General features: G+C 39.2%; 1 protein-coding gene across 3 annotated transcripts; it reads right to left on the bottom strand.

Annotated features, from left to right (window-relative positions):
• Window positions 1-1,318: 1,318 nt before the first annotated feature.
• lhx9 (LIM homeobox 9) lies at window positions 1,319-10,883 on the bottom strand (the record flags this gene model as incomplete). Of its 3 annotated transcripts, none has more annotated exons than XM_084547662.1 (5): window positions 1,319-1,690; window positions 5,067-5,269; window positions 8,423-8,781; window positions 9,620-9,822; window positions 10,704-10,883. In XM_084547662.1, the coding sequence occupies 5 exons, from the start codon at window positions 10,881-10,883 to the stop codon at window positions 1,634-1,636; spliced, it is 1,002 nt and encodes a 333-aa protein (XP_084403788.1). In that variant the 3' UTR covers window positions 1,319-1,633. The 3 variants fall into 3 exon arrangements, with proteins under 3 accessions (XP_084403788.1, XP_084403786.1, XP_084403787.1); XM_084547660.1 differs by lacking the exon at window positions 1,319-1,690 and adding an exon at window positions 2,096-4,406 and having other exon boundaries at window positions 9,620-9,856; window positions 10,684-10,883; XM_084547661.1 differs by lacking the exon at window positions 1,319-1,690 and adding an exon at window positions 2,096-4,406.

The raw sequence follows: 10,883 nt of genomic DNA, 5'->3' as shown, positions 1-10,883 counted from the left end.
ACTGAGGTTTCCTCTTGGACTGACTGAAGTGTTAGCTGTTTCCCACATTGTTGGAATTCAACACCAGCCTGTTTACTGGTCCCCATGTGGCTTCAGTCTCTCTCCTCCTCTTTCTTTTTTTTTTTTTTTTTTTCCTCTTTACACAACACACCTTCTTTATATGATATTCATACCCAACCTTTATCCAAACGAAGAAACCGTTTCTCTGCCGTTTGTCAGTTTTACACCACATCCTCTGTGTGACGCATGATTCAAGTCAAAGTGGTCAATAGAAGGCTGCTTGGTTGTTTTTTTACCTTTTTATTACAAAAACAATTAAATGTGCAAATGCATAATTTTAAGCAAAATAGAGCCAGAATAAAATATTATTTAAAAGAAAAAAAAAAAAAAAAGCATACGTGATTTAACGTACAGGAATCTGTAGATGTGTAGATGCCAAATATTTAAACCTACTCTTTGAAGATGCACTAGAGATAAACTGCTTTCACAAATATCCACAGTAATGAGGTAAGAAACCAATCACATATTTTTTTTTTTTTTTTTTTTTTTTTTACCCTTTACAGTAAGAGCTGAATGTCGAGAACAAATAAGCTTGCAGCAGCAGCAGCAGCGGCACGATCCGTGTCCTTACGGTGACATTTGTTATATTTATTTATTTATTTATTCTTTCCCCCTCCCATGTGAGGCGCTATACGGGCATCGGGGGACGTCGTTTTCATACGCTTTATTTCGCAGCTGACAATAAATCATACAGTGGAATCAAAGGAAATAATATACATCTCAAGGAAAATGTTAACAAGATGATGAGGCGCATGCAAAATGAGAATCTCTTTCTTTTGTTTTTTTTTTGTTTTGTTTCACTTCCTTCCCTCGGTACAGCCAGATGGCAAAGCTCCAGCTCTGCAGTCCTCTTCATACACTCATCATATTTGATGGGCATCCTGCTGCCGAGTTTCAAGGAGGCCATGTGTTTACTAAACGACACTCGCGACAAAAGAAAACTTCTATTTAGCAAGCTGATTCTTGGGTGGGGTGCATTGGGGAGGAAGGGGGGGAGGTGGAAGTGGGGGGGGGCAGCATGTGTGTAAGTGTGTGTGCATTTGTGTTCGTGTGGTGGAGAAGAAGGATTGTGGGAATATTGTGTTTACAATAGGTGCAAAGCAGTGGGGGAAGGATTGTGTGTGTGTGTGTGTGTGTGTGTTTGTGTTCATACCATTGACATCCACTCAAACCTTGTTTCACACCGTTACCACGTTGGACGTCTTTCAATCACATCCTGCCTTCCAGTATTTTTAAATCTATGTTACATGTACATTTTATTATCATTTAACCATTCCAGTACAGATTTGTTTTTTTCCTGTTTGTTGTTTTTTTTTTTTTTCTTTTCACATCGACGTCATAAATATCATACACTGTGGCTTCTCCTCCGCTGATGGATTCAAACATTCAGAACAAACTTTCAGTTTGTTTTTTTTTTTATAAAAAGAAAATCATCTGTTGTACATTTGCAACTGAAACAGGTATTTATGTTGGTCGTTTATTTGTTCTCAATATGCTATCATCTTATCCTAATACTGTCTTTGTCTTCAATGGTGAGGAATTCCCATCAAAGTTTTCCCCTTCTCTTAATACTTTAGGGAATTTTCAAACGTCGGGATGTATGGCTGTAATGCCCCAAGATTTGTTCTCCCTGAAAGAAACGATAGAGTAAGAATATATTAACTACAGAGCAACCTGGCTTTACGGGGTCTGCATTTACTCTTACTTCATTTTAGGTTTACCAATGCATAAATATATACTATGAAAGTATATAGATAGAAATCAATATATGCTTTGCAGCATTCCTTGTCTTTAAATTTTAAAGCCATGTTCATGCATTAAAAAGCAATTTTTGACTGCAGGGTTTAGATGCAAATCCATGGGGCATTACGTTAAAAAACCATAAACATCATCAAATTAAAAAATGGAAGCAAATAATGAAGGACTGGTCAGTAAGAACTGGATGCTTTACTCGTTTGTTGGATGTGATAGAAAACGAAAACTGTACTCGAGGAGGAACACAAAAAATGGCAAGTGTAATGAAAAATAAAACCCGTTTAAAGCAAAGTAGTTTTATTCACACAAATTTAATAAGATATATAACAACCGTTTGGTCCATAAATATTTAAGGGGAAATAGTTTCTATACACCATCTTTATCAAGAAACAGGGAAACATGGACAATCTTGATAGAACACTTACTGTACTCAACTATTAACACGAAGATCAATATATAAGGTTCTTGGATTACCCAACTATATCTGAAAGAGTGCACAAATGCTTTCTATGACATCGCTGCCCCCTTTTTCTTTTTTTTTTTTGTCTTTTTTTTAACAGGATACACCATAAAAAGATCTTCGGAAATAAGATGCAAAAACAGTACAAAACTAGTGAGGCGCCAAAAAGGATGTGAATCAGTTAACAAAGAACACATATATCCTGAATTTCACAAACTTTCTCCCAAGTTATAGCGTAAGGCACATAGTAGAACTGAGTTAGGCATCTACTTCATTAAGTAGACCGAGAGTACCACTTTTGTTCTACGGTAGAACAAATCCGTGACGCTCACAATGAAATGTAGCAACTCCATTGAACATTTTCCTTTCTTTCTTTCCCTTCTTTCTCTATCTTTCAGCCAGAAGAAACATGTTTTTGGTCTGTTCAGTGGCAAGTGTCATTAAAGAAAGTATAAATATGGCCAAAAAGGAGAACACATGGACGATGATTTCCCACTGGCTGCCTCTTACGACTCCGCCTATCTGAGGTCATTTGAATGTTGTCATGTCAGCTCTACGAATCTAGTCCTCGACCACCGCTCAGCTTCTCACCCCTGCTCTTCTTTCTTTTATTATTTTTTTTTTCCTTTCCCTTTTTAAAATCACATCGTTACCCTGAGCAACATGATAAAAACTATAATGCACTTTTCACTGGGCAGTATATTGTCACTGTGCAACTGAGTTTAGCTGTGGATCTATGGATGCGTTCGCCAGGCTCCATCCATTCTGACTACGGTTTAATCTATGAGGCCAACGAGTCCCAAAAAAAAAACCAAAATAAAAAGTGCTCCGTCGTGAAAAACAATCGATTACAACAGTGCCCATTAAACTGCTCTCCAATCGGAATTTATCAAACCATTTCTATCGATGTGACTGCGTTACGTGTCGGAACAGTTACCACTGCACAGATTGTGGGATTTGCTTCCTGCTCTTAATCACAGTAGAGTTGTGAATCAAGACAAAAATGTGTGTGTGTGTGTGTGTGTGTGTGTGAGCATGTGTGTGTGGCTTCAGCATCTATAAGCTGCGATGGTTTTCGGCGCTGACAATGTCATTTAGACGTTTTTTTGTTTTTTTACACGTAGCTCTGTGACACATCCAAATGCCTGATTCCGTCCAGACCAGTCTTAAAGACCGGAAAACATTCGGAAATAATTAAAGCCTGTTTTCTGGGGTTACCCATATACAGAACATTCTACAAGTTTTATTTCCCAAATTATTCCAAAAACAGAAGAAAATAAAGTCTTTAAATCGGATAGTGCGAACACAGTGCATACATAGACAGGTTTCCGAGGGCAAAATATTCAGATTATTTTAAAATTTACCAATTAACCATAAATTAGAAAGGGCTCGTTTTTCTTTTTTTCTTTTTTTTTTTATCATAGTTCAATACAAATGTACAAATAAAGTCAAATCAAGTGAAAATAATCTAGTTTTCCAGACAAGCTTCAAGTTTTGTTCATTTTTTTTTCCTCCTCAATCAATCGTTGGAATCCATGACAATTTTTCTAATGCCTTCAATTCCAAAAAAAAAAAAGGAAAAAGTCCAAAATCGATCTGTGCATACGCCACGCAGTTTCAGATGCTACACATTAAAGTGATTTCCTCGTGTTTTAATGTGGTCGCTGCTTGTTGTTTCTCTCGCTGTTCTTGTTTGTGTACACAGTACAGCACTTTTCTGTTCCAGGGAGCTGTCTCTGGTTGATTTAAAGGTGTCACTTAAAAAAATAAAATGTAAATCGAAGGAAAAAGGGGAAACAAAAAGGAAATTAAGAAGGAAAACAAATAAAAATCAGATAAAATTAAAAGAATAAATCAGTCTGCTAGAGATAGCTTGTTAGAAAAGGTTTGTCAAGGTAGTTTGCGAAGGGCTCCCCGAATCATGGCTGTCCAAACTAGAGGTGACGGAGGTCACTACAGTGATAGAGGGGTTTGTCAGGTCTGTTAGTGTGGCCGCGCTGGAGGGGGGGGTCAGGGCCCCACTGTCGGATGAGGGTGGAGGGAGTGAGGTGCCATCAGCCTTATCAACACCTCCATTCTCCTGTCGCAAAACGTTCCTTCTGAATTTGGCTCTTGCGTTTTGGAACCAAACCTGCAAACCAATCCCAGTGTGGCTTTTACTTTTTGTGTTTAAGTAGGATTAAGTTTTTTTTAAAAAAAGAAAGTCATTCGTCACAGAAGCTTGCATGTCAAGTTATCACTTTCTGTATCAAGGTGTCCTTCTCTTAAATATATAAAGCTGTATCATTCCCATACATTAGTTTGAGCTTAAGGGGCAGATAACAATGAAGCAGTTAGCTCCTGAACACTGAATGCAAGAATGTGGATTTTAAAAGCAAAACAAAATCCTATTCTCTCTCTCTCTTTCTCTCTTTTTTCTTTTTTTAAATTAAATGTAAGAGTTAAATTACATCTTTTTTCTGTCCTAGAGATAAAAAGGTAATGTGCACTCTTGTTATTAACAGTATTAGAAACAGTTTTAAACTTAAGTTTGTATGCTTACGAAGAACTTTTCTCCTTTCTTACCGAAAAAACGAAAAAAACAAAACAAACAAATCTACAAAATTTAGATAAAACCCCTGGATATACATCTAATGACTAAATGGACCAACAAAAGAGAACTAAAATAAAAAGATGACATTAATGATGATGCTGAGGTGAAATGAGAGGGACGTGGAGGAGGACACATGTGAGGTGAGGTGTGTGTAGGGGGGGGTGATCACATTAGTAAGAAGAACGGCTCTCTGCTTACCTGTAGAACTCTCTTAGTGAGGCCCGTTTTCTGGGCCAGCTGCTTTAAGTCCTTGGCATCTGGGTTGTGGTTGATGGCAAAGTAGGATTTCATTGTCCGCAGCTGATGGTGCTTGAAGGAGGTCCGCATGCGTTTAGTCTTCTGCGTTGGAGGGTAGGCCTGCTGATCCCGGTCCAAGTGATCTGTGTCGTTCTCGTTACAGCCTGGGGAGAGGGAGCAGGGGAGCGGAGCGCGGGGTTAGCTCCGGGTCTGAGGGCAAAGACGCTAATCAAGACCGCAACGCGAGTCGGGTTTCAAGAAGCTCGTCCTCGGCGTCCGGACTCATTTTGACTGAGCTCGAAAAAGGATAATTGAGCAGAAAAACGCTCAAATCAAATCATTTGCGTAATTTGTTACAGATTAAATGTGAGAATAGTTTTAAAACTGAATATAACATTGAACGTTTTGCTACAGGGTCGAGATTCAATAAGACGGAAAAGACTAACATATGGACTAGACGGGAAAAATCATACATTCCCACTGACTGGCTATGAGAATACATCTGCTATGTGTCATATCATAAATGTTTAGTTTATCTATAACACAATTAAAATGTGGAACTATCAAGAAATGAATTTAAATGACTAAAATGACATAAACATCTATACGACGAGAGTTTTAACTCGATTTAAAAAAAAAAAAAAACAAGAAGCTAAATGATGAATTTTAACAGTACGCTGGGACCGAGCTAAAATATTTCTGCTTGTGTTTGCAAAGACTAATAGTCCTAATGGGCCTCATTTGTCAGTAGCTAAGTGTGTAAAATACTTAAAAAACGGATGCACTAAATTAAACGAACGCATGCCTAAACAGAGTCAGTGCAGCAGCTTACACATGCAACGTACTATTAATGTCAAACCATAACATTTATTTATATACTGTATTTATAGAACGTGTTTTAAATGATTTAATCCTTTACTTTGCAAAAGCAAGGAGCCGTGCATAAGATGTCTAAATTGTATATTAATGCTGCATATATATATATAATTTTTTTTGCCAAAATATAAAATATCAATTAAAATATAGTAACCACTAGGAAACCACTCCCACAAATGAATTACAAATCAGTTCGACAAATCCAGGAACAGGTTTCATGCTATAAATCTGTGATATTATGTTTTCACGATGTCAAGGATTATGTTTTTTTGTTGTTGTTGTTGTAATGTATTAAAATATCTTGTATTTTCACCATTATTCTAACAATCCCTGACATGTCTGTTTTTCTGTTCCAGCCTTCACTGGAGTGTGTTTCACTAGATATTACCCACTAGGGGTCTCTGTATCCAAACAAGACCAAACTTCACTGAGTGCCGTGGAATACTCAGTGGACCCACACCTTTCCCTGGTGGAAACAAACATGAATGTGCTCGCTAAAGCAGAAACAAAACCTCAAACAAAACCTCTTCCTATTTGTCACGAATGCGGGCCTGCTGATCTGCACAGCGTCACATTAACATGAACAGTTTGGTAATGTAACCAGGTAGGTAGGTACAGTGAGCGCGGCTGTAATGTCAGATAAATGTGGACGGGGGAAAGAAAAGCACTTTGGAAAAATATTTTAGAGTTATTCCTGGGTATATTTTTACATATTTACTACTATCAACAGATTTATTAATTTAAGTTTAAGGGCTCATTTGGATCTTTTTGGTCAGTTAGATAATTCATATTAAGAACTACTATATTAAAAAACAACAAACCAAAAAAATCCAATATGCCAATTTTTAAAAAAGACAATAATCCTCTTTTTAAATTATAGAAATACTCTACACTGTTTCATTCTGTTCTGATGGATTTAAATGACCCAAATGAAAAATGTAATATTCCCACTGGGATCTTTACTGTGTCTGTGGTGCTTAATAATGAGCTCACAGGGACATCATTTAACTATTTTCTGCTTTTCTCTATGGGATTTTGTGTGTGTGTTATTTACCTGTTGTGTTCTTATTGGATTTTAACCCTTTAGTTCTTTTATTAAAGGAAACGTAACAAGACTACAATGGCCGTCTTCTTGTAAAGACATGAATGAGAACTTTAGGATTTGCATAATCCCTGGGAATTGTGTTTACGAATAACAAACTAAAGCTCTTTCAGCAGGAGCGCTGACTGTACAGTGTTGTGTTTTCCCGACCCTGGCCCTCTCCCTCTCCCTGCAGCAGGCCCCTCTGCACGGCGCTGGCTGCAGTGTCCCTGAGAACTGTGCTGACCGCCGCACGGGAGGCCAGGGATTCCAACGTCACCTTCAATTAACAAAGAACAATTAACGCGCAGATTACCCCTATTTCCCCCATTCACCGGGAGACAGAAGAAACTTGGCGCACAATGACGAACTTTCTCAACCGCACACTAATTCGCAGAAAGCGAGGACAAAATGGGGACGCCGCAGGGTGGGTTGGGGGTCAGGTTATAACATTCAGTGCTAGGTTTTAGATTTAACTTACATTTAGCATTATCTTAGCGTACCCAATGAGTGCTGTCTTCTAACGCAAGTAAAGTAAAAAAAAAAAGTGTCTGCATGGCGACGATTTTTGCGGAGCAGTCCTAAACTACACAATCACCCCATCCGCGCACTATGAACGTGCATTGTGACCCAATTTTATCTTAATTACACAAGTCGATGAGCAGGTTGACGGCGAGGTCAAATTTCGATCATCCTGCGCACAACACACACAGACGCACAGACGCGGTGCGTAAAAAAGACGCGTGGACAAAAAGCTGAGGATCAATCAGCCCGCGGGTGCGGCAACGCAGGCGGTGCTCACCTACTCACCAAAGGCCTACATTAAAGATGTATTCATTTAAAACGAGGAAAGCAGAGCTACGGCTGCTGCGGCGGGGGCCACTGGGGGAACTGGGAGGATTAAAAAGCGAAAGTCGACGTGCGTAACGGCAACAAAACGTAACCAGAGATCAGGAGAAAAGCTACTTTGTCTTACTTTTAATATATTTCTATTTTTATTTGTTTATTTATTTGTGTGGTAAATTTAAATTAAAACGACGACATTTTGGTCAGCCTTTTTTTTTTTTTAACAAACGTACCGTTTTTTGATGAATAACATATAAACCACAGAATGTTTCCAAACCAGTGTTTCAGTGGTTCATGGTGGTTTTAATCTACAGTGTGGTTTAATATTTAAATTCACAGTGGGATTTTTTTTCTGGATATGAGTGGATTTATTATGGTGTGTCTCAACAGTAGATTGCTGGGCCTGTCCACTACCGAATCTAACAACTAAAAACTCTTAACAATAGGTATTTCTGATGTTTTTGTTGTCCCCGACTCGACGTGAGGTCTCCCAATGACCGCCATGCTGTCTCACCTGTGTTATAGCTGGGTATATCTATCCCCATGGCCGGGCTCTTCCTCTTGCGCGGCCTTCCCTTCTGCGCCGTACCGGTGCCGTTGAAGTAGGGCAGAGCGAGGCCGCCGCCCTTGGCTGCTAGCTCGGCGAAGTTGAGCTGTGGGTGGTAGTCCGGTCCCTGCACCAGCGTCTCGAAGTGGAGCCGGCAGTACACCAGGCTGTCCTTCATGCCGAAGTGGTCGCCCGTGGTCAGGGTCTTGTTGCAAGTGGTGCACGTGAAGCAGCTCAGGTGGTACACGGAGTCGCGCGCCCGCATCACCATCTCCGAGGCCGAAATCCCGAGGTGGCAGCGCGCGCACCTCTGCACGGAGAACCTTCTGGAACAGACACATCGTCAAGACTCCACATACACAAAGACCGGGCAGTCCAGGCAACTAGTCGGCTAACCGGGTCCTACACGGGCCTGTACTTTGAGGTTACTTTCAGCTAATAGCCTCCAGTATACGAGTGTTTTCTCTTTGAGTATGAGCTAAAAAAGTCAGTCTACGACCTCAGCTATAAAACTCTCAATTGCTAACACATTCGCATTGTATTTGACTTTAAACAAAGAAAAGAGTACAGGCAGGCTAGCAGAATGGTGAGTTAGCTAAAGCGTTTTATATTTAACACCATATCTGTCGTTTAATGGGTTAAACCGCCAACAAAGTGCATTAGAAATAACATACATAGCTTTATAAATGCTAAAATATGGGATAACACACAGCAACATTTTTTTTCACTTGTTACTTTGGGGGTTTGCATTCTGACAAATATTTCAGCTTTAAGCTAAAAGTGCATATCTTAGAAGGTAAGTCATACACTCTGGTCCCACCCTCAGCTATAGAAAGGTTTCCATCTGAGTCACTAACAAATAAAATACAATATCAGGAACATAACTTATTCCCAATTAACTCCATGGAGCCCCCCTGGGTGACTGTTATGGTGTTACAGAGGCCAGGATGAGGCCTGCCACAGCCTGTTGCATCAGAGCCAAGACTGCAAAAGTACTGCCAAAATCTTAATTTTAGACTTTAAAAGTGTGTCCCCCATAAAGACAGCTAAATAAACAGGCCAGTGTCTAAATTATTATTTGGGTTCAAATGCATAAAAGCAGGAGGAACACATTTTCTGGCTCATGTAAGAATCACATAAATGATTGACCTTCATTTTTCTTACCTGTAGTAATCCTCCTTGCAATAGATACTCCCATCCTTGGCAAAACACGTTAGCTCCGACTCCAGCGCTAGTTTACATTCACAGCATTTGAGGCACCGCAGGTGCCACTGTTTGTCCACGGCCAGGAGGTAGTATCTATCCGAAATCTTGCCGCCACAGCCGGCACACAGAGCAGGCTTCTCCGGGCTCATAGAAGGCATGGTCTGGGACAGAGAGGGGAGAGAAAGCTCAAGGCGACTGTACTTCCTCCACACGGCTGCTGGGGAAATCTAACCCAGAATACATCGTGAAAAAAAAAAAAAATAACAACAGGCCTTTAGTAGCTTTCTGGCTATTAAATTCAACTTTTATTTTTAATCTATCAAGCTGACACAATGATTTTTATTTTTTTTATTAGCACATATTTAGAATATGTGTATATGTGCTAATACATATATCCCACTAAAGGAATAAAGGAATAAACGCCATCTATAAAGAACACTTTTTATAAATTCATATAACATTCAGGAGCAGGAAATACATTTGCACTAAAAAAATATTATTTTTATTTTTAATTTAATCCTTATTTTATTCCTAGACGTGAAACAAAAACACAACAATTAACACAAAATTACTGCAACAATTTGGATCGTGACATATATTATAAATTGTCAGCAATAACGATAATAACAATATTTATAATAATAATAATAATTTAATCTGGTTACTGTTAAATATATAATTGCAAAACCAATAAATAAATAAATCTACATTTGTTGCAGCAGTAAAAATTTACTCCTGAATCGTTCAGTGTCATTTAAATATTATTTGATGACAAGCTGAATGCTGTGCGTTTCAAGTATTTTAGGCTAATTAAAATTAATTTCTGCAGATAAATAAGTTGTAGGATATTTAATTATCACTATCCAAGAGAAAGGTTTTTTTGTTGTTGTTTTTTTTTTGTATAACTCCTTATTAGTTTCCCACTTCCTACAAAACGACTGCACATTTCCTTGCACATTAACCGTGCCATAGTAAAGAGGGGCTCAAAGAAAAGCAAAGAGTTTTAACTTGAATTCAAACACAGGCCGACCTTGGTTCTTACCGACTCTCTCCCGTTGAGCTGCATGCCCTTCGCCAGGCGCGACTCCGTTTTCGACCTTCTCTCCATCTCCTCCATGATCCCTTGGATGTGATCCCCGGAGATCCCGTGGAAAAGCATGGCTCCCGGTCCTGGACGCAACGTGCAACTGCCTGCCTCTGTCTTGCAGCTCACAACTTCCAT

This window comes from Chelon labrosus (assembly GCF_963514085.1).
Source record: "Chelon labrosus genome assembly, chromosome: 7".
Lineage (NCBI taxonomy): Eukaryota > Metazoa > Chordata > Actinopteri > Mugiliformes > Mugilidae > Chelon > Chelon labrosus.
Note: the sequence above shows the minus strand (reverse complement) of the source record. Positions and strands in the feature narration are given on the sequence as shown.